Genomic DNA, 27763 nt, shown 5'->3' with positions numbered 1-27763 from the left:
TTAAGTCTCAGTTAGTCTCTCTTTTGTAGCAGAACTGCAAATTCCATAGACTTCTAATGGAAGATCCACATCAGTTTTTAGCTGAGTTCTTACAGATCTGTGATACTGTAAAGACTAATAGAGTAAATCCTGAAGTCTACAAGCTAATACTCTTTCCTTTTGCTGTAAGAGACAGAGCTAAGATATGGTTGGATGCCCAACCAAAAGAGAGTCTTGACTCTTGGGAAAAGCTGGTTAATGCTTTTCTGGCTAAATTCTTTCCCCCTCAAAGGATGAGCAAGATTAAAGTGGAAGTTCAAACCTTCAGACAAAGAGAAGGTGAATCCCTCTATGAAGCTTGGGAAAGATACAAGCAATTGATCAGGAGATGTCCTCCTCACATGCTCTCAGAATGGTCTATCATAGGCATGTTCTATGATGGTCTATCTGAGATGTCCAAAATCACATTGGACAGCTCTGCAGCTGGATCACTCCACTTAAAGAAAATACCTGCAGAAGCAAGAGAACTCATTGAAATGGTTGCAAACAGCCAATTCATGTATACTTCTGAAAGGAATCCTGTAAACCATGGGATTTCTCAGAAGAAAGGAGTTCATGAAATTGATACTCTGAATGCCATATTGGCTCAGAACAGGATCTTGACCCAACAGGTCAACTTGAACTCCCAGCATTCGACTGGAATGCAATCTGCAGCTGGCAATACTCAGGAAGCTTCTTCTGACATAGAAGCTTATGATTCTGATCAACCCACCATGGAGGAGGTGAATTACATGGGAGAACCCTATAAAAACACCTACAACCCTTCATAGAGGAACCATCCTAATCTTTCATGGAAAGATCAACAGAAACCTCAGTAAGGTTTCAATAACAATCAAGGTGGAAGGAACCAGAATAGGTTCAATAACAGACCACCATTCTCATCTTCTCAATAGAATATGGAAACCTCTAAGCAGAGCCTCTCTGACTTAGTCACTCTGGTTTTCAGCTTTTCTAAGACCACTCATAGTTTCAGTAATGAAACAAGGTCCTCCATTAGAAATTTGGAGGTGCAAGTCGGTCAATAAAGCAAGAGGATCCCTGAGATTCCTCCTGAAACTCTTCCGAGTAATACTGAGGTAAATCCTAGAGAAGAGTACAAGGTCGTAACCATAGAGGTGAAGGCCGAATTAGAGGAGAATGGGGTGGCGAACGCCAATGAAGGACATATCACTGGGCATTCAACGCCCATCCTGGCAGCAGAGCTAGCGTTGAATGCCAGCCAGGGAGTACTGGCTGGGCGTTCAACGACCAAACACCCAGGCTTTCTGGCATTAAACGCCAATGAGGAACCCCTCACTGGGCATTCAACACCCAACCAGGCAGGCTCTCTGGCGTTGAACACCAGTGAGGAACCCCTCACTGGGCGTTCAACGCCCACTCACCCAGGAAAGCTGGCGTTGAATGCCAGCAAGGACATCCTTGCTGGGCGTTCAACGCCCAAAATGTTAGAGGGACTGGCGTTTAACGCTAGTCAAGGTGGATAGCAAGGGCGTTTGACGCCCAATAAACTAACAGAGATGGCGTTAAATGCCAATCAAAGCACACCCTTTGAGTGCTTAAAACCCACTCAAGAACCCTCTAACCCAGAACCAAAGGAAACCATAAAGACCATTGAGGTTCCTTTGAATGCACTTTTGCAGTGTATGAGTTCTGATGACTATTCATCCTCGAATGAGGATGAGGACACTAGGGAAGAGCAAGTTGCTCGATACCTAGGAGCTCTTATGAAGTTGAATGCCAAGTTATTTAGTACAAGGCCATCGGAGGAAGAACCTCCAGTGCTTACCTAAGAACTACATGCTTTGGTTCAGCAGAGGCTACCTCAAAAACTTCTAGATCATGGATGCTTTCTGATTCCTTGCACCATAGGCACCATGACCTTTGATAAGGCTCTGTGTGACCTAGGGTCAAGCATAAACCTCATGCCACTCTCTGTAATGGAGAAGTTGGGAATCCTTGAGGTGCAAGCTACAAACATCTCACTAGAGATGACAGATAAGACAATGAAGAAGCCATATGGCTTAGTAGAGGATGTCTTGGTGAAAGTTGAAAACTACTACATCCCTGCAAATTTCATAGTCTTGGACATTGGAGAGGATGAGGATGACTCTGTCTTCCTTGGAAGACCTTTCCTAGCCACTGCCAATGCTATCATTAATGTGGCTAAGGGAGAACTGACCCTACAATTAAAGGAGAATCACATCTTATTCAAGACGCCTCATCCCAATTCTCCCTCTAAAAGAGAGATAATTGTGCAACACCTAGTGTGCTAACCCTCTCTTTCTGTGCAGAGCTTTACAGAGTTCCCAGACATCAATTCTAAGTTTGGTGTTGGACAGCCACCAACAAGCTCTAAGCACAAAGGTACTAGGAAGAAAGTACCTAAAGGCTGGAAGGACAAGAAAGTCCCAACTAAAGGCCTCCCACCTGGCATGAGAGTTGTCTTCACTAAGAAGCCAGCCTTACCACATACAGTGAGTCATATTCTGTCTCTAGAGCATGTGGAGCTCATTCATGAGAAGACAGGAAGAAAATTCACTGTAAGGGACAAAAATCTGAGCCCATACTCACCTCCGTAAGGAGCTAACCATCAAGCTAGTGACGTTAAAGGAGTGCTTGTTGGGAGGCAATGCAACCTTAGTTAATTATTATTTTCTTTTATTTTATTTTAGTTTTTCTTTTAGAGTCGTGATCATATGCAGCATTTAGAACAGAGACAGAATTTCACAGCAGTGAAAACAAAACACTTTGGATGGAGTGTTAAAGTTGAACGCCAGCCAAGGTATCCCTGTTGGGCGTTCGACGCCCCTCATGGGCAGCATTGCTGGCGTTGAACGCCAGCCAGGGAGCAGCCCCTGGGTGTTCAAACGCTAATGCAGAGAAGCAGGGAATCTGGATTCCCTAGCCTCTCAGGATCTGTGGGTCCCACAGCATCTTCACCTACCCAACCTACCCTACTTACTTTACACTTCCCCATACACACTTCCCTATAAACCCTAGCCCAATCACATCCATTTCATTCCCCCAAACCATCATAACTCCCACCAATCCCCACCTACTTCAAAATCAAATTTCCCACCCAAAACCCACACTATGGCCGAACCTATCCCTACCCCTTTACTATAAATACCCCACTTCATAACCCTTCATACACACACCTCTTATACACCACAAAACACCCCACGGCCGATCTCTCTCTCTCCCTCCATCTCCTTCTATTTTCTTCTTCTTCTACTCTATTCTACTCTTTTCCTTATTTTTGCTCGAGGATGAGCAAAGTTTTAAGTTTGGTGTTGGAAAAGCATAGCTTTTTTCTTTCCATTACCATTCATAGCACCCAAGGTTGGAGACTCTTCTAGACAGAGGAAAGGAAAGGCAATAGCCACTCCCTTTGAATCTTGGGAGATGGAGAGAATCATCACCAAAGTCCACCAAGACCACTTCTTTGAAGTAGTGACAGAGAAGAAAGTAATCCCTGAGGTCCTTTTCATGCTCAAGAAGAATGAGTATCCAAAAATCCGAAGAGAGATCCGGAGAAAAATTTGGGAAGTCCTAACCAATCCTATTCAGGATGTTGGGATTCTAATGGTACAAGAGTTCTATGCTAATGCATGGGTTACCAAAGGAGCATCAAGGGCATGCTACCACCCTCAATGAAATCAGAGAAGATCAAAGAGGCATAAGGGAAGACCAAAGGACTATGAGGGAAGAACAACAAAGGCAAAGGGATGATATAGAAGAGATCAAGCAACACATTGGATCCTCAAAGATGAGTACTAGCCGCCACCATTAAAGGTGGATTTGTTCTCTTTACATCCCTTTCCTGTTATTTTTTCTATTTTCTGTTATGTTATTTGTTTTCCTGTTCTAGTTGCATGATCATTTGCATTTATGTTTTAAAGTTGTAAAATGTTCCGTATATCTCTCACCCTGCTTAAAAAAAATTTTAATTGAAAAGAATTGAGAGATACATGAATTTCAAGTTTATAATAAGAATAGTTTAATTATGTTGATGTGGTGGCATTGCTTTTATTTTCTGAATGTATGAATAAACAGTGCATATTTAAAGTTAAAATTTTAGAATGTTGGCTCTTAAAAGAATAAGGAAAAAGGAAAAGTATTATTGATAATCCAAAAAAATCAATAAAATGATTCTTGAAGCAAGAAAAAGCAGCAAAAAGAAAAAGAAAAAGCTTGTTGCAAAAAAAATTATATGCATGCAAAAAAGAAAGAAAAAATGGCAAAAAGAAAAAATAAATAAAAAGCAGAAAAATCTATTACTGCCAAAAAATACAGGAAAAGGAGGGCAAATTGAAAAAGCCAATAACCCTTTAAACCAAAAGGCAAGGGTAAAAGGATCCAAGTCTTTGAGTATTAATGGATAGGAGGGCCTGAAGGAATAAAATCTTGGCCTAAGCGGCTCAACTAAGCTGTCCCTAACCATGTGCTTGTGGCGTGAAGGTGTCAAGTGAAAAGCATGAGACTGAGCAGTTAAAGTCGAGGTCCAAAGTAAAAAGAGTGTGCTTAAGAACTCTGGACACCACTATCTAGGGACTCTAGCAAAGCTGAGTCACAATCTGAAAAGGTTCACCCAGTTCAAGTGTCTGTGGCATTATTGTATCCGGTGGTAATACTGGAAAACAAGGTGCTTAGGGTCACGGCCAAGACTCTGAAAGTTGTGTTCAAGAATAAAAAAGAACTGAACTAGGAGAGTCAATAATATCATCTGGATTCTAAGTTCCTAAAGATGCCAACCATTCTGAGTTTTCAATGGATAGTAAGATGCCAAAACTATTCAGAAGCAAAAAGCTACTGAGTCCCGCTCATCTAATTGTAACCAAGCTTCATTTGAAACTTAGAAATATATTTGTATCTTAATTTTCTTTTCTATCCTACTGTGTTTTTAGTTACATGGGGACAAGCAACGGTTTAAGTTTGGTGTTGTGATGAGCGGATATTTTATATGCTTTTTGGCATCATTTTCATATAGTTTTTAGTATGTTTTGTTTAGTTTTTATTAAGTTTTTATAGGTTTTAGTGTTTAATTCACATTTTTGGATTCTACTATGAGTTTTTGTGTTTTTGTGCAATTTCAAGTATTTTCTGGCTGAAATTGAGGAGCTGGAGCAGAAGTCTGATTCAGAGACAGAGAAAGCACTGCAGATGCTGTCCGGATCTGACCTCCTTGCATTTGGAAGAGCTTTTCTGGAGCTACCAAAGTTCAAATGGAGCGCTCTCAATGGCTATGGAAATCTGACTTCCAGAGCTTTCCAGCAATATATAATAGTCCATACTTTGCTTCAGATTAGAAGGCCCAAAACTGGTGTCCAACGCCAGCCACCTACCCCCTTCCAGGCATCCAGCGCCCAAAGAGCAGAGACCAGCGTCCAAATGCCCAGAGAGGACCCTCTAACTGGCGTTCCATGCCCAAAGACCTCATAGCACGTGGATCTCATCAAAGCTCAGCCCAAACACTCACCAAGTGGGTTCAAAAGTGGATTTTAGCATTGAATAGACTATTTTACCCTTACTAGTCATCTGTTTAGTATTTAAAGTGTATTTTACATAATCATTAGGGAAAACGCATACTTTTTAGTCCTATTTTTTATTTTTACTTTGTATTTCTCATCAGTATGAGTTTCTAAACCTCCTAGGTTGAGGGGAGGAGCCCTGCTGAGTCCTATGAATTAATAAAAGTATTACTGTTTCTTCTTCGATCCGTGGTTGATTTATCTCTAAGATGTACTCGACCTTCATCGTGGTAAATAGGATGATTAGACAATCAGCTCTGTTCATCACATTAAGATGAACATGCCTGACAAACACCCGCGTATACTTGGGTTCGTGTGAATACGTGACTGGAAAGCACGGCCAACAGCTATGTTTATATATCTTTTAGACGGCTAATCCATGACTTCGTTAAGGACTTCTTGAGACACCAGTTCAGCCGAATTTTGGGGAGATTAGGGTCTCCGTGGTATAGGCTAGAATCCAAAGAAGCAGCATCCTCTGATCCGGAAGATTCGACCTTATCTGTGGCGTTTTTAGTAGGATCGCCAAGAGAATGAACTGCTAGCGCTTCACCCTTAGTCAGATTGGATGACCACGACCAATGACGTTCAATCTGTAGCAAAGGAGATCAATGACCACGGCCCATGGCGTTGATCACATACAGCCTGCCATAGAAGAAGATCATTCACAAGCAGAGAAAACAGTAGTACTAGAGATAATTCAGAAAGGCAAAGCAACTCCAATCCTTAACCCTATCCCTATTACTGATTTTAATATATACAATATATTCCTTTCATGAATTGCCCAATCCAACAACCTTCTGATCTGCCTGACTAAGACCTGCAAGATGACCATAGCTTGCTTCAAGCCAACAACCCTCGTGGGATCGACCCTGACTCGCTTAAGTATTACTTGGACGACCCAGTGCACTTGCTGGTACAACAATACGAAAGTGTGAGGATTCGTGCTACCAATGACCTCATTAAAGTGAAGATGCTGGGGGCGATTTCTGAGCCATCCAAGTCCAAATCCAACTCATTTCTGGAGCTATTAGAGGCTGAATTCAAGATGGATCAAGGGGGAGTAATTACTGTAGCTTAGCATCATGTTTTAGGATAGTTTTCTAGAGAGAGAAGCTCCCTCTTCTCTCTACAATTATGGTAGAATTAGATTAGATCTCCTTTAGATTTAGGTTTCATTCTTGTTTTGATTTACATTTCCCATCAATTTCTTGTTGCTACATCCTTACTCTCTTAGTTTTATTTGTCATTTCCTTTATTTTGTTGCTTTTATGTTTATGACTCTTGTTGATTTTAATTTCCTTTAATGCAATTTGATGTTTTATGTTCTTTTCTTGCTTGTTTGAGTTATTGTTGTTAATTTCTTCTATTTGGTAGTTAAGATTTTATATTTCTTGCAATTTAATATGCTTTTACTTTTATGCATACCCAGTGTTTGATAAAATGCTTGGCTTACGTTTAGAGTAGGATTCTGTGCATTCTTGGCTTGGAAAGAGAAATTAGACAATCTTGAGTCATTAATACCCAATTTAGATTGGTGATCTAGAGTGATTAGTTAGTCTTGTATCCATTAACATTACTTATGGATTGGGATTAACTAGTCCTATTTGACTATCTCTCAATGTGAAGATAACATTATACCTTCTTCCGATGTTGGAGATGATGAAATAGGATTAGCTCTTGACAACTATTGTATGATAATTAATGACTAGGATAGAAAGCCTTGATTCTCAATCCTTGCCATGAATGCCTCTTTTAGTAATTGCTTTCCTTAGTTGTTTTTTTATTTATTTTATTGTCATTTAAATTCTTGCCTTTTTAAGTTCTTGTTTTATCAACCCAACCCCTTGAACCTCATAACCAATAATTGAGCACTCGATTGTAATTCTTAGGGAGAATGACCCCGGACTAATACTCTCAGTTATTTTTATTGGGTTGAACTTGTGACAACCAAAATTAAACTTTGATTGAGTGTTATTTGTCGGTTTGGAACTATACTTGCAACGAAGTTATTTCTCTTATTGAGAAGAAATTTTTAAGCCGACGATTCCCCTCTTTCACACACTCTCTTTCTTGCATAAAGCTTCTTGATATTGTCTTTCTTCTTCACCGACATAACCGGTTCCCCCCATAGGGAAACACTTAGTCGAATAGATTTTCTCTTCTACTACTTCCATCAACTAAATCCTAAGCTCTTCCGATTATAACGGTGTTATCTTATGTGGTGAAATCGAAACTGATCCGGCTTCTGACACTAAGTCTATCGCAAACTCACTTTCTCTCACCACCTAACCAATTAGTAGCTAAAGGTTAAATCCGTGTCATGCCTCTTCCTCACAGTTCACTATCACTAGATTTCAAATAATAATCCCGCACAACATGCCTAGTATTAAAAACTAATTTTAATCCACTAAAATTATCTTCAAAGAAAGTACTATTTGTTCATCAATGTACAAATTATATTCAAATAACTACTAATTAAATAAAAATTAGAAATAATTAAATTAATTTTCTTTTATTTATAAAACAAAGTTCAACATTTAAATATCCAATTAATATAAAAGTCTCTAAAAATATATCCTTGAATAAATAAAATAAACCACAAATAATTTATTATTAAAATTTTAAAATTTAGGGTCTTACAAATCATCCATCTAAACATAACAAAATAAGCAAAACAATTGCTACCAACATCACTCAACACACTCCATCATTCTTAAATTTTAAAATTAATATAGTCTCCATGTTTTGGTGCCCCTATACAAAACAAAAAAGAAATTTTAAAGTAATTAACTATATTTTACAACCATCAAAACCTAAGCATGTCATTTCTAATGAATTGGTTAATTACTAAGCATTTCACTCAATAAGTATCAAATTGACCAAAAAAGATAAAAAAAAGTTTAATTATCCTAAACCATCAAATAAGAAAAAGAGAAACAAAGTGCAAATTACCGTTTGACATTTTGATACCTGATTTTCAGATCAATAATTCAATTATGAAAGGTCATCAAATTATGTGTTTTCAATTATCATCGAAATAGTATAAAAGCTAAAGAATTATTTAATGCTATTAAACTTTTAAAAACCAATTAATATTCAAACAAAATTTTTCAGACCATATTCAAGATTTATTCTAAAATAAGCAAATAAATAAATACAAAAATAAGATACTATTTTGCAAACCAGCCTGACATTGATTTGTGGACTTGCAAAATTTACAACTCTATCATATGCTCAATTAATAAATGAGAAATAGACAAATTATGCAATGGAAATGTAGCAGTAATACTTGCATGTATATTCCAAATTTTCTTACACAAAATGCTATTATTATAAGCCATAGATTTTGCAATGTCAAAATTGTATTATTATAAGTAATACTTGCATGTATATTACTATCTAAATAATATCACATAGAACACATTTGTATTTCTTACCGTAAGCCTAATCTTACCTCCTTTGGAGATTTGTGAGTGTAGAACTATAAAAAAAAATACATGTATTTCTTAGTAACTAGCTAGCTAGCTCACATTTTAAAGAAAATTTCTTAATTTTAGGAAGACAATTAAAATTCACAAAGATAAATCATTAAAATATCATATGTATAATCCTTTAATTAAATTTACAATAATATTATCAACTAATTGTTTAATAATTAAAAATTTCAGAAATAACCGTTAAAAAAATAAGAAGATTATAGTTGAAAGGTGTCTAATTTGAAGAAGGAATGAAATGTCACATAAAACATATAACATTTGCATTGTTTTAAACTAACCAGAAATTAACATATCTATATGAGACAAACGCATGAATAAGAAGAAACACACAAAGCTGCATTAGGAGCACTAAAGGTATTAACATATCGCAAGTCACACCTTTTGAAGTGGTAAAGGAAGCTTACTTGCCAAAATAGAATATGCTTAGTAGTTGTACCTGTGGCCTGTGGGTATATTTTCAAGCCACATAGGAGTCACAATATACACACAAAACTTCTCATGGGGGAGAAATTTATAAAAACTAAAAGGATTATTTTATATCTTTGCTTATCATATAACTCTAAGAGAACATATCCTTTAATTAAATTCTCAAACTCGCCGAGTTCTTTTTGAAAATCCCAATTATATTATGATTCAAGAAAGTATTGATTCTCAATAATCAATATATATGAACTTTGGGGTAGCTCTGATAACTTTGACATATGTAGAATATATGCTCATGTCTATTATTATAATTTTTTCACACACCAAATTCTGTGCAATGAAGTAATAATCATAATCAACTCACTCATCCTTAAAGCCAAAACTATTTTTTTTAACAGATAAAGAAAGACACATGTCAAATAATAATATTATTTTTCACCCTTCTTATAGCATCTTTAGGTTCTTTGGAAAATTCTTTCACAGAATTAGAATCAATTAAATGGAAGGCCTTCAGTTAGAAGACCTTCAATCTACATGGCTTTAGTTAATTAGAGATAGAAAGAAGTTAACCTCATTTTCTTTTTATGGAGAAAAATAAAAAAGTGAAAAAAATTTGAGTAAGATTAATAGGTAATTCCTCAAAAAAAGTTTTAGAACCCATTATTTCTAAAGTGAAACACATTGTAAGAAGTTAGTCTTCCATCTTAACTGAAACATAATTTCAGAAAGAAACAGATAAATTTGCACTTTCAATAGCTAAGAAAGTTGAGTAGTTTCATCTTTTGCATAAACCAATACTCCTTCTAAATGTTGCTAAAAAACAGAAGTCAAGTTTATTGAGTAAAATATTGGCAAAAATTAAAGATATATGAGAAGACAAAATTACTGGCCAAACAAATATTTAGCTTCAAATTTTAGTTCTAGTTATAATACATGCCAATGCCAAATTCAAAATCAATACAAACACAATTTGACTTAACCTTCACTATCAATTCAAGAAACAATTTATTTTGTTTTCCTCTATCAAATAAAAATAGAAAAGATACAGAATAGTAATACACGCTTTTTCGAATTAAAATTCACAAAACTTCCTTCATTTTTGTACTATATCCTTTTCCTATATATTGAGAATTGAAAAACAAAACCAAACAACCAACTACTACTAACTACATACAAACAAAATCATCTAGCATTGTTAAGTATGAAGTATTTTTTTTAACTAAAGATTCAATCTCGAACTTGAGATAAAATAAAGCAACATTCATATTTTTGAAAGGACTAAAAAAACATAAAATGAAATTGTATTAAAAAAGAAAAAATAGAATTTAATTTATATCCACTGCAACAAACAATAAATTAAAAAAATAAGCATATAAGGCATGATTATAAAAGAAAAAAATTGGCAAAGATTGAAGAGAAACACAAACCAAAAGATGAAAAATGGGGTTGAGAAGGTAGGATTTAGGAGAGAAAAAACAATTTTCATATGAGATATAATTTGTTTAGAATTTATTTCAAGGTTTGCTGGAGCCGAACCCTTCTTTGGTGGAGGCGCCGCTTTTAGTTCACCTGCAGTGGAGTTTAGTACTATCAAAGATATGCTCTTGATTGGGGGCGAAAATGATCACACTCTACTGAAATTTAGATTATGATAGAATCACTGGAAATATCTTAAGATAACAGATAAAACTATAAATTTTTTATTAGACAATTTCATTAAATTCATGTAACCTACTAACCTACTTCAACTTAACATCTCTATATGTAGGTATATCAAAATATCAGTACATGAAAAAAGACTCTTAAAAAAAATAATAAACTTAAAATAATCACCTCAACCAAATCAAATTTGAGCCTCCTGACAGGATCCAATGCTTCAAACATTAACATCATTGAATGATTTCCTGTATATACTCATACATTAGAGAAAAAGTTCTTAAGTAAAAAAAAAACTTCTTGTATATTTCATATTATCATAAATAGCAAACAAAGATGATCTTTCAAATATATATATATTTTCAAATTGGTATGTCTATTTTTAGTAGATCCATAGATATTTACCATCTAAGCATAAGTGCAAGCCTCTAAAACATATTGCCATTCATAAAGTAAAATAACAAAACTACAAGACCAACAATAATGAGCTAGTGATGTATAACCATTATGAAAAACAAACCAATATTCCTCAATTTAAGCAATTAAGAATTGTCCACCATGAATAACAAAACTAATAAAAGCAAACTCATGCTATTAGAAGTGCTTCGCTAGTGTTGCACCTGAGCACACCAGATCTCCGTCTACCTCTTCAGTTCATCTTTTCTTCACTTACCAATCAGACAAATTTTCTTCTTCTCACATTCTTTTACATCATGGAGTAATAATAAGAAAAGAAAAATAAAAAAGGAGAGTAGAAGTGAGAGTAGACCACAAGTTACGGTAACTACTCTCATTAACCAAATATTTTTTTGACAAAATAATAGAAGATAATACTATTTATAATAGAATATGATGTCATTTCTCCCACCAAAACCACTAAAATCTAATTTTCTATGTGAGATCACACTGAAAATCAGAAAAGAGTACTATTTATTATAGCAAATGATGTCATTTCACCCACCAAACAACCAAAATCTGATTTTTCATATGAGAGTCCACTAAAAATCAGAAAAGAGAATCACTTTTCTGGTTTCCCCACTTAAACACAACGTATTCATTTTTTCTTTTTGAAAAAAAAAATTCAAAGTGGAAGAAGAATCCACCTCAGTGAAGAATTCATGATGTTGCTAGTTATGTATAAATATATTGAAGAAGTAATTTTAAACAAATACATTCCGAAACATATGAATGAGCAAAATTCTGCATAAATAAAACATATAAACTACCATTGATGAAACAATAAAATAGATCTTGCAATGAAACTACAGATTGATACATGTATGACTAAAAAAAACAATCCAGAATATATCAGTGACTTATGCTAAGGTTAAGTAAATCACACCTTATGTTATCTATTAACTTGTATAACAAATATTCTCTTAGAATTCCTGGAAGATAAGATAACATTGTATTAGATAACAAATATTTCAATTGAAAGAATTGGTTTAAAGAACCAAACCCTAAACTTGCACTAATTCTGTAAGAATGATAAACCAAATCTCCCTTTCTTTCATTGTGGTTCGAAAGTGATAACATTCTCAAGGGTCAACAGATTATGAAATTAAAAATATGAAAGAGAATTAAATTTTTTAACAGATCAATTAACGAACCAAAGAACATGTATATTACCTAAGCATTTAGAAGAAGTTTAAGAATTTAAACTGTTTGATAAAATTGGAAATTGTGGATATCAATAAGGAAAGTTTTGGGATCTTTGGGGAAGCTTGTATGAGAACTACAACCAAATAATGAGTAAATGCTATTATCAAGGAGCGATAGTGGTGGTGAGCTTTAGAATTCGATGAAGAACAGTGAGAAGGAGATTGGGTTAAGTTCTAAAAAGGGAAAGAACTAACATACCTTAGGTAGCGTTTGGTAGAGAGACAGAGACAGAAAAACTGAGATTGAGAGACAGAGACTAAGAGACGGAGATTGAAATAAATCTCAGTATTCTGTTTGGTACAAAATGGGAGACAAAAATTGAAACAAGAATGAAACTCTAATTTAATTTGCACAAAGGATAAAATTGAAATTAATTAATTGAAATAAAGGTATTTTAGGTATAAAATGTTATTAAAGTTTCAGTCTCCATCTTTAAAAATTTTAGTCCCCTATGTCCCTACTTTTTGGAGGTACTGAAATACTGAAATTTTGGAGACAGAGACAGAAATTTTAGTACCAGTCTCTGAACTAACAAACATAATACTGAGTCTCAGTCTCTCAGTCTCTGTCTTAGTACCTCAAAACAAACGCCACCTTAGAGATGAGACGATGCGAAGTGAGAAAGAGGATAGAGGCCGACGTAGTGGGGAGAACAAATGGTGAAAGGAGAAGAGATGGTGAGAAGTTGTCGATACTAGAATCAAGCCTTTAAAAATGACATGATGATGTGATTGAGTGAGAAATTTAGGATTGGACAACTTTCGTTTTTTACGATAACCTTAAACCCTAATCTAATTCCTCATCTGTACTGAATCCTTATGTGGTGATTTATGGGAGAGAAGACATTTATCTTTTTGAAGAAAAAACTAAATTGAATAAAAATTCTATATCTATAGTTATTTTTAAAGAATTAATTATGCTTTTCTATAAATGATTAATTTTTAACTAGTTACCAAAAGAAAAAAATTAAATCTTTTTATTTTTAAATATTATTAAACTATAATATTATTAAAGACCAATCTGTTATTTGAATTTTATTTTTATTGTCTATGTAAAACTTATTTCCAGTCAGACAACTCAAACTTTGAGGATCCAATCAAGTTAAATTATAATTATCCTTTTGAAAAATATAGACATTATGATGAGGAAAAAAATCTCAACTTATTGTATACAATATTGTATTTTAAATAAAGCCTGATTTTTTAAATTAGTTATTAAATATTGAAAAAATATAAGTAGATAATAAAAATATTAAATAATGTGAACAATATATATATCAGATGTTCAATTTATTTGGTGTATGGATAGTTATTCTAATATTAAGATTTATGTGAGAAATTTGGGAGTGTAGTGTGTTTTACTTAAATTGAATCAATTTTAAGATCTATTGTTTATGTTGTTAAAAAAATTATTGGTTACCTAACATGATCCTAATATATTAAAATATATTAATAAAATTATTAAAATTATATCTTAAATTGTTACAAGTGCCCTAGTATGGTCATTGATCAACCACCCCTGCCCTAAAACCTCAAGGTCTGTCTTCTCTCCGGTGTCTTTCTCGCCAGTCTCTCCCTCAAGCTGTCTCAACTATGTCACGGCTGGTGTCGGTGTCGCACTCAATATCTGTCGTCTCCGGCGTCTCATTTCTCTCCGGTCTGGCACTCCACATCTCGAACGCCGTTAGAGCCTTTTCCACTCAAGTTCAGAGTCCAGGCTCTCCCTCAACACTCACTCAGCCTCAGCCGGTCTGCACTCTGCTCCTCAACGACGCTCAGCCCCTCCACCGTCGCAGTGCCTGGCGCACGCTTTCCCTCCCTCGCAGTGGCAGCGGCCGTTGTTCATTAGATGCAACCCCACTTCGAAGCAATCGCCCTAACTCATCCGCTGAACTCGGTGCCGTTAGCGTCCTCCGCAGTGCAATCAGCGCAGAAAATAGTCGCATTCCTCAAAATCCTTCACCTGCTCTATCAAACTCTGTGTATGTGGATGTCTCAGGTAAATTGTTTTGTTTCTTTATTCCTATTTGCAGTTAGCTATTGAAAATCTATTTTTTATTTTATTTTTTAAACTTCTAATTATTTGTTCTAATTATTTTTGGGACTGATTAACTGTTCTTGGTTCTGTTTTGAATTTTGTTTCTGAAACGATCACTTATTCGAAAATTTTGTTACGATTATGTCTTCTTTTGTTATGTTTTTGGTTTAGGATTATGGATGCTAAACTGGTTTTTTTATTTTGAGTATTGGTTATAAGGATTTGAGTTAAGTTCAGACAGCAAATATGTTCTTGTAATCTAGCAAATATGTTCAACGCAAAAATGTTCAACGCAAAAATGTTCATAACAATTCTTAGCAAGTTTGGTAATTTTTTATTTAACTTTAATAATGTTCAATCCATTCACGTCTATTATGGACCATAATTTTGTTGGTCAATGTTTTATTTTGTTTTTCCTTATAAAGTTCAACCTTAATTTCGTACTTAGATATGGGACTCAGAAGTTTGTTTTCAATTAGTATATTAACTCCTAAGTCCTAACCTGTTTTTAAACTTTTTTGCTTATTTTTTTAAGTGAAGCAGGTAGCAGATTCTATAGAACGGTTGATGCAAAAAAGCGAGTCTAATTAACGGACTTTATTATGTTTGAAAAAAATTGTTCTTTAGTGATGCTGTATATCTATAGCTACGGTAACCTAGTTTTAATGACTCCAATTGTCCAAATTTTTCATGAAGGAACAAAATGGATTATACGAATAAAACCAAAGTTGCATTTATATGCTCCGATAACTGATTTAAGTTTAATTTATAGGATCTCCTGAAGCTGCTGATCAATATCTAGTGAAGGTCTTAATCGTGTCCCTGAAGCTACTCTTTCATAGGTATACAAGAACTGTGCTTGGCCCTTGTTTACACTTCTTTATTCTTGATTAGATTTTGATGAGAGTAATTTCTTTTTACGCGCAGTATATTATCTCAGTAAATGTTGCACTAATGTTATGTATCGGCCTTCAAATGCATTTCATTTTTTCATGATGTTAAGTTGTATACTTATTCCTTTTGTTATCATTGTGAAAAAAAAAAAATAAAAAAAAAAAATACTCATATCATTTGAGAGGATTAGACTGGAGTTGGTGACTTTATTAAAGTTGCAGAGTTTGTGTTCTATTTGATTAAATTTTCGGTTGACATTGCATTTAGTTAATTTGCTTGGTTAATCTGCATGTCTCAAAAGTATTTCTGATGTCCTTCTATTGTTCTGTTCTTCTAATGTTGAACCCAATTTTGGAAAGCAAATGCATCTTTGGAAGGAAAAGATTTTAAAAGAAGCTTAATAAGGCTTTTTGCTTGGTCCGAAAGAATAATCACCAGTTTTTAATCTTTTTTGTAACTTTTTTAATGAAGTTGAAGCGCACTACCTGAGCAATGGTCTGAATCAAGTAGGTAGCAGATTCTATGCAACGGTTGGTGCAAAAAGGTGAGTCTGATCAAGGGTCTTTATTATGGTTTGATGCAAAAAGGTGAGTCTGAATCAAGTAGTAGTTTCTGCATTCAAGTTCATTTAATGCACAAACTACTACCCCAACTAATTAGTTTCCTTTTTAATGGTATGAGCCCAGATTTAATGCACAAACTACTAACCCAACTAATTAGTTTCCCTTTTTATGGTATGAGCCCAGATTTGCGGGTATGTGATATTGCAATCAAAATAAGGCTTTGCTCGCATAATTAGACCTGGAAATGGGTGGAATTTGTGTTTCGACATTCATTTTTGACAGAGACATCTGGAAATTGAAACGACACAGAGAATTGAGGTATTATCTACCAATGTTGAACTGGTTTCAAGTGTTATTAGTTTAGACCAAATCTTTTCATTGTTCACTTAATTAATTTTTCCAATTGTTATACTTCTCAGCCATCACTGTTGCTTGCCGTCAACCTAATATACAGCACGTAACATTGAAACTACATAGGAAACTGATACATGGTATGCCAATGTTAGTCTTGATTTAGCTGGTTTCCCCCTCAAAATCTGTTAATCGTTCAATAATTGATATTGTTATTATCTGTTATTGCTTATGACATCACTAGCTTAGATTGTACTCATGTTGGTCCAATTCTATATTATGAATTTATGATGCCTTTAGAATAGTTTGGATAATTAAGTAGTAAAATATTATGTATATAGCCTTCAGTTGACCAAATTGTTTTTGAACTATATCTGTTAAATATGTGCTTCTGATCTGTTAACTGACATAAAGCTTGTTTTTAAACATAAACTGGCTTGGTCTACACATAAAATATCATGCAGAGAAAAATTTGTAAAATGAGAAGTACTTTTCCAATGAAGATTCAAATTAAGAAACGTACAATTTCTACAATTCCTCACACGTACCTTATGTGGGATAGTTTTTGGTTTATACATATCATATATTGGAAATATATCACATAACTCTTGAAATACACAGATACTAATTCTAACATTGTAATTTCATACTATTTGACATGTTAGACAAGTTTGTAATTGGAGCTTGAGGAGAACCACGACATCATTCTTTGGCACTATACAGAGCAATGGAGATAAGGTTAGAATAATAATTTGGAGCAAATGTTTCGCATTGTCTTTATTAACTCGCTTATTTATCTTCCCGCATTTAATTTCTTACAATTTAAGTTTCCGCTCTTTACATTCCCAGTTATTTACTTTCAGCCTTTACTTTCAGTTATTTCAATTCATTGCTCTTTACTCTAATGCACTTTAAGTTCTTGTTAATTTGCTGTTGAATACACAAAATCACCACTTGTTTGTTTGACTAGAATATCCACTTAACTGGCATTTCTTGACCCATCAATCTCTGTGGGATCGACCTCACTCAAAGTGAGTTATTACTTGACTACGACCCGGTATACTTGCCGGTGGAATTATTGTTATAAATTTTTTCGTATCAAGTTTTTAGCGTCGTTGCTGGGATTGATATAGATTGACAATTATTAAGTTGATGGATACCTAGATTAAACTATTTTCTTCTATTTTGCACACTAACTGTTTGACACTTGGTGTCACCTAACTCTAACCTTGCTCTGGCTTGAGAGTGATCACTCTTTCAAGTGGTTTGTTTGTGTTCTGTGTATGCCAGGAGGAAGAAGAGAATGATAAACTTCTTTTGATTCTGAACTCGAGAGGACTTTCCTGAGGCTAAGGAGAGAAGCAAGAGGCAAAGGGGTCATCGGTGAAGAGGAAGAAGACCTAGATCAAGTCATGGAAGATGATATACCCCATCAACATGAAGAGGTTGCTAACAATAATGTTCAACCCGGTAGGAGGGTGTTAGCTTCTTACACCATCCCCAATTTCAGGAACTGTGGAAGCAGTATACTTATTCCTAATGTGCACGCAAACAATTTTGAGCTCAAACCTCAGCTCATGACTCTAGTCCATAACAATTGTCAGTATGGAGGAAGTCCCATGGAAGACCCCAATCAACATTTGTCTGTGTTCTTAAGAATATGTGATACGGGGTCAAGACAAATAGGGTACAACCAAACATATACAAGTTGCTTTTATTCCCCTTTTCTCTAAGGGTGTGTGTGGTTGGAGGAATTATTTTATAATTCCTAGGAATTTTAAGATGGGAATATCATATTGTCATGTTTGGTTCAAAGTTTGAAAAGCTATTCCTAAGCAAGTTTGATTCCAGGGAATCAAAATACCATCATTTTAATTCCCACCTTCTCCTTGGGTATCTTTGATTCCTATGGGAATGGAATCTTTGTAACAAAGTAATACTTGAACCACACACACCCTAAGGGATAAGGCATCTCAATGGCTAGAGACATTTCTAAAGGAGAGAATCACCAATTGGGATGATTTAGTTAACAAATTTTTGGCCAAATTCTTTCCATTTCAAAGAATCATTAAGCTGAAAACTGAGGTGCAAACTTTCAGGCAAATGGAGGGAGAGTCACTTTATGAGGCTTGGGAGAGATATAAAGCATTGATGAAGAGGTGCCCACCAGACATGTTCAATAAGTGGGTACGACTTTAAAACTTCTATAAAGGTTTAACTCTAGAAGCAAGAAAAGAACTGGACTACTCATTAAGAGGCTCACTCCAAATGATGAAGACTCCCGAAGAAGCACAAGATCTCATTGAAATTGGGGCGAACAATTAATATTTCTACTCTTTGAAGAGGCACACAACTCCAAAAAAGGGAGTATTGGAGCTTGATGGTGTGGATGGTATCTTGGCCCAAAACAAGCTCATGCACCAATAGATTCAACAACAAATGGAGATGATGACTAAGAGGATGAACGGATTGCAACTAGCGTCTGTGAGCACACAAAGCCAAGATCAAATGTCAAATGGAGTGAATCAGCTTGAAGAAAGTTTTGAACCATTCACCTATGAGCAACAAGGCCCAGAGCAAGTCCAATACATAAACAACACCTCAAGTTCTTTTCAACATGACTCCTATGGTGACACATACAATCTAGCATGGAGGAATCATCCCAACTTGAGGTGGGATGAGAATCAGAAACAAGGGCAAAGGAACTCAAAACTCCAACAATTTTCGCAATACAACCACAACCAACCAACCACTAACAATAACCAATTCAGAAAATCACAAAATACACATTTCCAACCCCAGAACAATTTCTTCACACTTGCATTCAACACACAACACCCCTTCAAATGTCTTAAACAATTTTCACCAACAACCATCTAATTCAACACAAACATAACCTCATCCAGACTCCCAAAAGATCTCCAATCTAGAATCAATGATAGAGAGATTCATAAAAACCCAAGAAATGACAAACAAATCAAGAGGCTTCAATAAGAAACCTTGAAAGACAAGTGGGACAATTATCTAAGCAACTTGCTGAGAGCTAATGCTTTTCCAAGCGATACAATTTCTAATCCAAAGGAGGAATGCAAGGCTATACAGTTGAGGAGTGGCAAGACAGTGGGAGAAGAAACTAAGGATATCAACAAGGAAGAAACAGAGATAAAGGAAAATGACAAGGTGGATCACAAGAAGAACAATGAGTCACAAGCCTCAAGAAGGGACAAGAAAATCATGGAGCCACAACCACAAGAAAAGAAGGGAGAAGTGAAGCTATATGTCCATAAATTCCCTTACCCACAGGCTACACAAAGAGATGAGGGATCAACAATTTCCTAAGTTCTTAGAAATCTTCCGGAAGCTTGAAATCAACATTCCATTAGCTAAGGCTTTGGATCAGATGTCATTGTATGCAAAGTTTCTTAAAGAACTCATTACAAAAAAGGAGAGTTAAAAAGAGAAAGAAATTGTGATCCTCAATCAAGAATGTATTGCCATAATTCAAAAGGGTCTTCCACTAAAACTCGGATCCAGGAAGCTTCCTTATACCATGCACCATTGGAAACATTCGACAAAGTCTTTTGTGACTTGGGAGCAAGCATCAATCTAATGCCTCTTTCCATGAAGAAGAAACTACTAATAGAGGAGGTTAAGCCTATGAGAATGTCACTGCAATTTGTTGACAGGTCTCTAAAGATACCCACTGGAATGGTGGAAAATCTATTGGTGAAGATTGAAAAATTCATTTTCCCTGTTGATTTTGTAATTTTGGATATGGATAAAGAAGGGAGCAACTCAATTATTCTTGGAAGGCCTTTGTTAGCCACAGCCAAAGCAATAAATGATGTGGAAAAGAATGAAATGATTCTCAGGGTGCATGATGAGCAGATGGTTCTCAATGTTTTCAAGGTGATGCAATACCCTGCTGAGAAAGAAAACTGTATGAGGATAGATATGGTAGACACTTTGGTTGAAGAGGTACTCGAGACAAACCACTATGAAGAGTATGAAGAAGAAGTTCAAGACATTTAACTAGAGGACTTAGAGGGAACACAAACAACTGAGAGATCACTTGAGGGCAAGAAAGAAAAGGCACCAAAGCAAGAATTGAAGCCTCTACTTCCAGGTCACAAATATGCTTTCCTTGGTGTTGAGGAGACTTTTTCAATGATCATCAACTTTAACTTGAATATAGAAAAAGAGGGAAAGCTACTTGATGTATTGAGAACTTACAAGAATGCACTAGGATGGATAATTGACCTAAAAGGGTATAAGCCCCACTATTTGTATCCACAAGATACTTCTGGAGGAGGATTCTAAGCTAGTGGTGCCACCTCATAGAAGGCTTAATTTCACAATGAAAGAAGTAGTTTAGAAGGAGGTGATGAAACTGTGGGATGCAGGGATTATATATCTTATTTCTGACCGTTCCTGGTTAGTTCAATACAGGTGGTACCAAAGAAGGGAGACATGACTGTTATCTCTAATGAGAAAAATGAGTTTATCCCCACAAGAATAGTAACTGGGTGGAGGATGTGTATTGATTATAGGAGATTAAACAATGCCACAAGAAGGACCATTTTCTTCTTCCTTTAATTGATCAGATGTTAAAAAGGTTGGCTGGTCATGTTTTTAATTGTTGTCTGGATGGATATTCTGGATATAATCAGATAGTTGTGGACCTGAAGGACCAAGATAAGACTTCATTCACTTGTCCCTTTGGAGTCTTTGCATATAGAAGAATGTCATTCGGGTTATGCAATGCTCCAGCAACTTTTCAAAGATGCATGCTCTCCATCTTTTTCGATATGGTAGGAAAGTTCATAGATGTATTTATGGATGATTTTTCTGTTTTTGATGACTCTTTTAATACTTGCTTGTATCATCTTATCCTTGTCTTGAAGAGATGCCAAGAAACAAATTTGGTTTTAAATTGAAAAATGTCATTTCATGATACCCAAGGAGATTGTTCTTGGTCATAAAATCTCAAATAAGGGTATAGAAGTTGACAAGGCAAAGGTAGAAGTCATAGAAAAGGAAGTTATGACCTCTATGAACTTTTTTACCAGGAAAGATGGAGAACATGCATCTTTGGAAGGTTGTTGGAGCATTGCATAACTCGAATGTCATTCTTCTATATGCAAAGACTTCAAAGGGACAAGTAAATGAAGTCTTTTCTTGATCTTTGGGGTCCACAACTATCTGATTATATTCAGAATACTCATCCAAAAAACAATAAAAAACATAATCAGCCAACCTTTCTAATATCTGATCAATGAAAGGAAGAGGAAAATAGACATTCCTTGTGGCATTGTTTAATCTCCTTAATCAATACACATCCTCCACCCAGTTACTGTTCTTGTGGGGATAAGTTCATTTTTCTCGTTAGAGATAACAGTCATGCCTCCCTTCTTTGGTACCACTTGGGACTAACTCAAGGGCGGTTAGAAATAAGATATATAATCTCTGCATCCTACTTCATCACCTCCTTTTGAACTACTTCTTTCATTGTGGGATTAAGCTTTCTTTGAGGTTGAATCCTCCAGAAGTATCTTGTGGATGCAAATTGTGAGGCTTATACCCTTTCGATCATCAATTGTCTAGTCTAGTGTACTCTTGTAAGTTCTCAATACATCAAGTAGCTTTTCCTCTTCTTCTGTACTCAAGGTAGAGTTGATGATCACTGGAAAAGTCTCCTCAGCACGAGGTAGAGGCTTCAATTCTTGCTTTGGTGCCCTTCTTTCTTGCACTCAAGTGATCTTTCGGTTGCTTGTGTTCCCTCTGAGTCCTCTAGTTGAATGTCTTGAACTTATTCTTCATGCTCTTCATAGTGGTTTGTCTCAAGTACCTCTTCAACCAAAGTATCTACTATATCTATTCTCATACAGTTTTCAGGTATTGAATTGCCTTGAAAACATTGAGAACCATTTGCTCATCATGCACTATGAGAACCATTTCACCCTTTTCAACATCAATTATTGTTCTGGTTGTGGCTAAGAAAGGTCTTCCAAGAATAATTGAGTTTCTCCCTTCTTCATCCATATCCAAGATTACAAAATCAACTGGGAATATGAATTTCCCAACCTTCACCAATCGATTTTTCACCACTCCATTGGGTATCTTGAGAGACTTGTCAGCAAGTTGCAGTAACATTCTCGTAGGCTTAACCTCCTCTATTAGCATTTTTCTTCATCATGGAGAGAGGCATTAGATTGATGCTTGATTTCAAATCACAAAGGACTTTGTCAATTGTCATGTTTTCAATGGTGCATGGTATTAGGAAGCTTTCTGGATCTTTAAGTTTTGGTGGAAGACCCTTTTGAATTATAGCAATACATCCTTGAGTGAGGATCACAATTGCTCTTTCTTTCTAACTCTTCTTTTTGGTGATGAGTTCTTTAAGAAACTTTGCATACGGTGACATCTGTTCCAAAGTCTCAGCTAATGGAATGTTAATTTCAAGCTTTTGGAAGATTTCTAAGAACTTAGGGAATTGTTGATTTCTCATCTCTTTGTAAAAATGTGTACCGGTGCTTAAGCCGGCAGTACCGGCCCTAAATTGTCTGGTACTGTGTTTTAAGAAAATAAGATTTTGAAAATTTAATTTATTGTTTTGAAAAGATAAAAATAATTTGAAATTAAGAATTGGGCAATAATTCTAAAGGTTTTGGCCCAAAGGCCAAACGGACCTAAAATGCTAACGGGTTAGATTGGGTCCAAGTTGGGCCCAAATCCAACATAGATATATGATCATTAAGACGCATTCAGCCTCATTTGGGCCACGCATTGCTCTCGCCGAGCCCGTCATTTCTAGCTAAGTTTTGTAGGTAAGATCTCTAAAATCGCGCTCCAATTTTCAGCCCTAGCATTTTCGCATTTTTTAGTTTTATTTTTGAGTAGATTTTGTGATTTTGTTTGTTTAGGGGTGATCTAGCATTGAAATATTGTTGGGTTTTGTCCCTAATCTTGTGGGTAAGGTAAGGTTTCACTAAATCCTTGCGTTTAGTTATTTTGTGAACCTTAGGTTTGATGTTGGTATGTTTTATGATGTTAGATTGAGTTTTAGTGTTTGTTGGAGTTGGTTTGAGGCTTTGGATCGGGCTTGGTGGCTTTGTTTTGGTATTTGGCGCATTTTGGGAATCGGACAAGGTATGATTTCGGTCTCCTTTATGTAATATGTAATGTTTCTGGACACTTAGGCTAGTAAACGTTAGGATATGTTTGAATTGTTGATGAATTATGATGTTAAATGATGATGATGTTGTGGATTGAATGATGTTATATTTGAGTAAATGGTATGGAGTGGATAAAAGTTATTTATATGGTTCGAAATACAGCTCTTCTATTCAAATGGTGGTGGAGGTTCTCGAAGGAGGACTGTCCCTTATGGAAGAAAGTAGTGTGCTCTTGTAATAACATGAATCCGTCTGAGATGCTACATGGTCAACCTATTCCTTTAAGAGGGGGTTCGTGGAGAGACATTTGTCAGCTACAAATTCGAGAGCCACAAATCAGAGAGCAGATGATTAGAGGCTTGTCAATGGAAGTGGGAAACGGTAGAACAATCAGGTTCTGGGAAGATGACTGGTTAAATGGTGGTGTCTTGAAAGATTTGTTCCCTAGACTTTTCTCGGTTTCAAACCTTAAAGGATCTGTCATAGGTGACTGCGGGTTTTGGAATGGGTTAGAGTGGATATGGAGCTTTCAGTGGAGGCGACAGTTGTTCCAATGGGAGCTGGAACTTTTGAACCAACTCCATGAGAGACTACGTTCAGTTACGCTAGCAACAGAGAGAGAGGATAGGGTGGTTTGGAAATTTGATAGAACTGGTATTTTCTCTACTAAATCCTTTGTGCAGGTAATGCAGGAGGCAGTCCTTCCGGAGGAAGTAACAAGCTATAGCTTCACTAGTGCTATTTGGAGGGGTTTCGTCCCACTAAGGGTCGAATTATTTTCTTAGTTTGTTCTGATTGAGAGGGTGAATACCAAAGAACGACTGTGCAGATTAGGGGTCATTAACCCGCTTGATAATTTATGTGCCTTATGCTGTAAGTCTGTTGAGTATGCTTTTCATCTGTTTCTTGGGTGTGAGGTCACATGGCAGGTATGGGGTGCTTGGCTTTATGCGCTTGGATGAGAATGGTCTGTACCAGGTACACTAAAGCAACATTTTGAGAGCTGGACGACTGCTGCACCACGAAAGGATGAGAGGAAGAGGTGGTTGATTGGATTCTTTGCTGTAATCTGACAATTTGGTTGGAAAGAAATAATCGGGTGTTCCAGAATAAAGGCTCAGCAGTACAGGAAATCACTAACAGGTCTTTTGTGCTTTCCGACGAGTGGATTGGTGGTGCAGTCTTTGGTTGTTGATGGTGATGCTGAAGATGACTCGAGGTTGCGTTACCTATTTCAGTTGTTAGTAATCTTTATTTAGTTGTACTTATGGCTTCTGAATTCTGTTTGCTCCGCCTTGTGTGTTGAGCTATTTATTTCAAAAAAAAAAAAGTAGGTTGAATTGATGTATAAGTGTTTTGTTGATGTTGGATTGATGGTTGTTGAGAATCGTGATTTATGAGTATGAATTTTTGGAAAAATTTGATGAGTTTGGTAATTTATGGATAATGATAAGAATTATGTTGAATTTAAAGGTTGGAAGGGATTTGGGAAAGTAGAAGGAATTGAGGGTTTGGTATGAGTTTAATGTTGTTTTGGTAAGGTTAAATTATGGTGGAAAGAGTACGTGAAAAGGGTGTTGAGTTAATTGAAGTGTAATAGAATGGTAAGGTGTAGTGTGTGATAGTGTTTTATGATGTTTGGGTACTGTTATCAAAATGAGAACTGCCGGTTCTCATACCATATGTTGTTGATTTTTAGATGCAGGTTGTGATTTACCTCGGTGAAATTGCGGACATGGTGACAGAGCGGAGTATGATTTCTTCCTTGTTTATTTCTGTTTTATTTTGTTGTAGTACTTTCTCTCACCTTTTTATCTTAGACTTTATGGCCTTAAAGGCTTGATTTGAGAGGTAAGTTGTACAAGATATTTTAAACTTCCAAAACTCTGTTATATTCAGTTTGATTAGCTAGCTTAAACTCCGTAGGCTGTGACTAGTCCTCTTTTTGTATATCATATATATATGTCTTGTTTAATTTAAGTACTACCTTGTGTATCCTGAAGCTATCTACAAGGTTTTATATATATTATGTCTTGTTCTTCCGTGCCTATGCGTTTAGTTATCGTGTGTAAACGCTTCACATTTCGTGATTTCACTTTATGCAATTTGAGCTTTTATTCCTTTATCGGGCTTCTAGTATTACTATTTCCTTATATATATATATATATATAAGCCTTAGAGCTATCGTGACACTTTATTATCCTTCGCTTTACGGCGCGAGGTAAGGTTTAGGGTAACGGGGTGTTACATGCTTGCTTTTCAATCTTTATGTTGAGAGAAGGAAGGCATTGCTAACGCCACAATCAAGTTGCCAACGCCTTCATTGTTGAGGGAAGCAAGGCGTTATTAACGCCTAGGGCCAAGTTGCCAACGCCTTCATTGTGCTCTTCACTCTTGGTATTGTTTAGAGCAACGCCTTTTCTTTTTTGTTGTTAACGCGAAGTCTTTTCTTTGTTGGTCTTTGCATTGGCGTTGTTTAGAGTAACTCCTTTGTCTTATGGCGTTGTCCACGCCTTTAACTCTGCTCCAAGGCTCTGCTTCAAGGCTTTGCTTCACCTATCATTAAACATAGTACTTGCATCAAAGTTTTGCCATTCCATGTAAAAATTACAAGACAATTCATCCATCTAAATGCAATTTGATCTTCTTAATCATTATCTTTTTTCATTACTTTTTGTACCTCATAAGTTCTTGCATTATTTGCATGAAATTGACCAAAATTCACTTAGTGCTTAATGCATCAATGCATGAAGAGATAAGTCATCCAAGTGGTTGTTTATTAAAAAAGAAAATGCATGAAACTAAGTTAAAACTAACTAAACCAGCTCACTAATCTAGCCAAGATGCATATGCATCAGGTGGGTGGTGCTGCCTCAGGTTGAGGGGATGGAGGTACCTCAATGTCATCTGCCTGTGCCTCAACATCATTTGCCTATTGATAGTTAAGAATTATTGTTGGTTTAAAATTTTTAAATAGAAAAAAAACTTCATTGTAAGCATAGTTCCAAACCAACTAATAACTCTCAATCAAATTCTAATTATTTTGGTTGTCACATGTACAAATCCCAATTAAAATTAACTGAAGTATTTAAACCTCGAGTCGTCTTACAAGGAATTGCAATGAAGTGCTCAATTATTGTCCATGAAGGGGCAAGGGGGTTTGATTTTGCAATTAACAAGAAAAGTAAATAACAAGAAAGTAAATAATAATAACTAATAAAGAAAGGGAAAGAACTCTTGGCTATGCATAGGAATTGAGATCACCATCCTTATCTACAAACCATGTATGACAATTATGAGGGACCAACCCATTTACTCTACCTCTATGCTTGAAGTACGTACAATTTCTACTTCAAGATTGATGTACGTCAAATAGGCTTGATCAACATCAATCCATAACTCCTAACCTAGCTACTAATTGACTTAGTATTAGGCTAGTGTCGATGGTTATCAAATTGACCACTAAGGGTTCTCAAATCACCAATTCAATGAGACCCAATGACTCAAGGTCACTTAATTCCCTTAGTCTAGGCCAAGAATAAAGAAAACTACTCAAATACTAGAAAAAACATTTTAACAAACACCTAGAGTGCAATAAAAGTAAACATCACAAAATGCAAGAATTAATGAAAGCTATAACTAACAAAAGTAAGAAATCAACAATAGTAACTAAGATCAACATAAAAGGACATTGAAACATTAAATTGCATTGAAAGAAAATAGAAGTCCAACAAGGGTTCATGAAAGTAAAAATGGCAAAATAAGAAAATTAACAAGGAAAACTAAGAAGATTGAGACAATAGAACAATAAAATATAGAGAATTGAAACAAGAATTAAAAGTTGGATCTAAGGAAATTTAACCTAAACTACCCTAGATTCTAGAGAGAAGGGAGAGCTTCTCTCTCTAGAATTCTAACTACAACATAATGAA

General features: G+C 35.6%; 1 protein-coding gene and 1 non-coding gene across 8 annotated transcripts in view; one reads left to right on the top strand and one right to left on the bottom strand.

Moving 5' to 3' along the window:
- Positions 1 to 278: 278 nt before the first annotated feature.
- On the bottom strand, positions 279 to 385 carry LOC112773960 (small nucleolar RNA R71). The gene has a single exon (XR_003188478.1). It is a non-coding gene; the product is annotated as a small nucleolar RNA R71 (small nucleolar RNA).
- Positions 386 to 14303: 13918 nt separating this feature from the next.
- LOC112771384 (uncharacterized) overlaps positions 14304 to 27763 on the top strand; it is a 38495-nt gene continuing 25035 nt past the window's right edge. For 2 of the 7 annotated variants that reach the window (XM_072226065.1, XM_072226061.1), the window contains exons 1-6: positions 14309 to 14809; positions 15621 to 15690; positions 16214 to 16329; positions 16489 to 16623; positions 16725 to 16796; positions 17322 to 17394. In XM_072226065.1, the coding sequence (XP_072082166.1) occupies positions 14404 to 14809; positions 15621 to 15690; positions 16214 to 16217 (480 nt within the window). In that variant the 5' untranslated portion in view covers positions 14309 to 14403 and the 3' untranslated portion in view covers positions 16218 to 16329; positions 16489 to 16623; positions 16725 to 16796; positions 17322 to 17394. Of the gene's footprint in view, positions 14810 to 15620; positions 15691 to 16213; positions 16330 to 16488; positions 16624 to 16724; positions 16797 to 17321; positions 17395 to 17946; positions 18691 to 25530; positions 25880 to 27763 lie in introns of those variants that run through there. The other 5 variants (XM_072226064.1, XM_072226063.1, XM_072226066.1 and 2 more) reach the window with 5 other exon arrangements.

The sequence above is a fragment of the Arachis hypogaea genome, chromosome 18 (assembly GCF_003086295.3).
Source record: "Arachis hypogaea cultivar Tifrunner chromosome 18, arahy.Tifrunner.gnm2.J5K5, whole genome shotgun sequence".
NCBI lineage: Eukaryota > Viridiplantae > Streptophyta > Magnoliopsida > Fabales > Fabaceae > Arachis > Arachis hypogaea.
The sequence above is the reverse complement of the archived record's forward strand: the minus strand, read 5'-3'. Positions and strand labels throughout refer to the sequence as shown.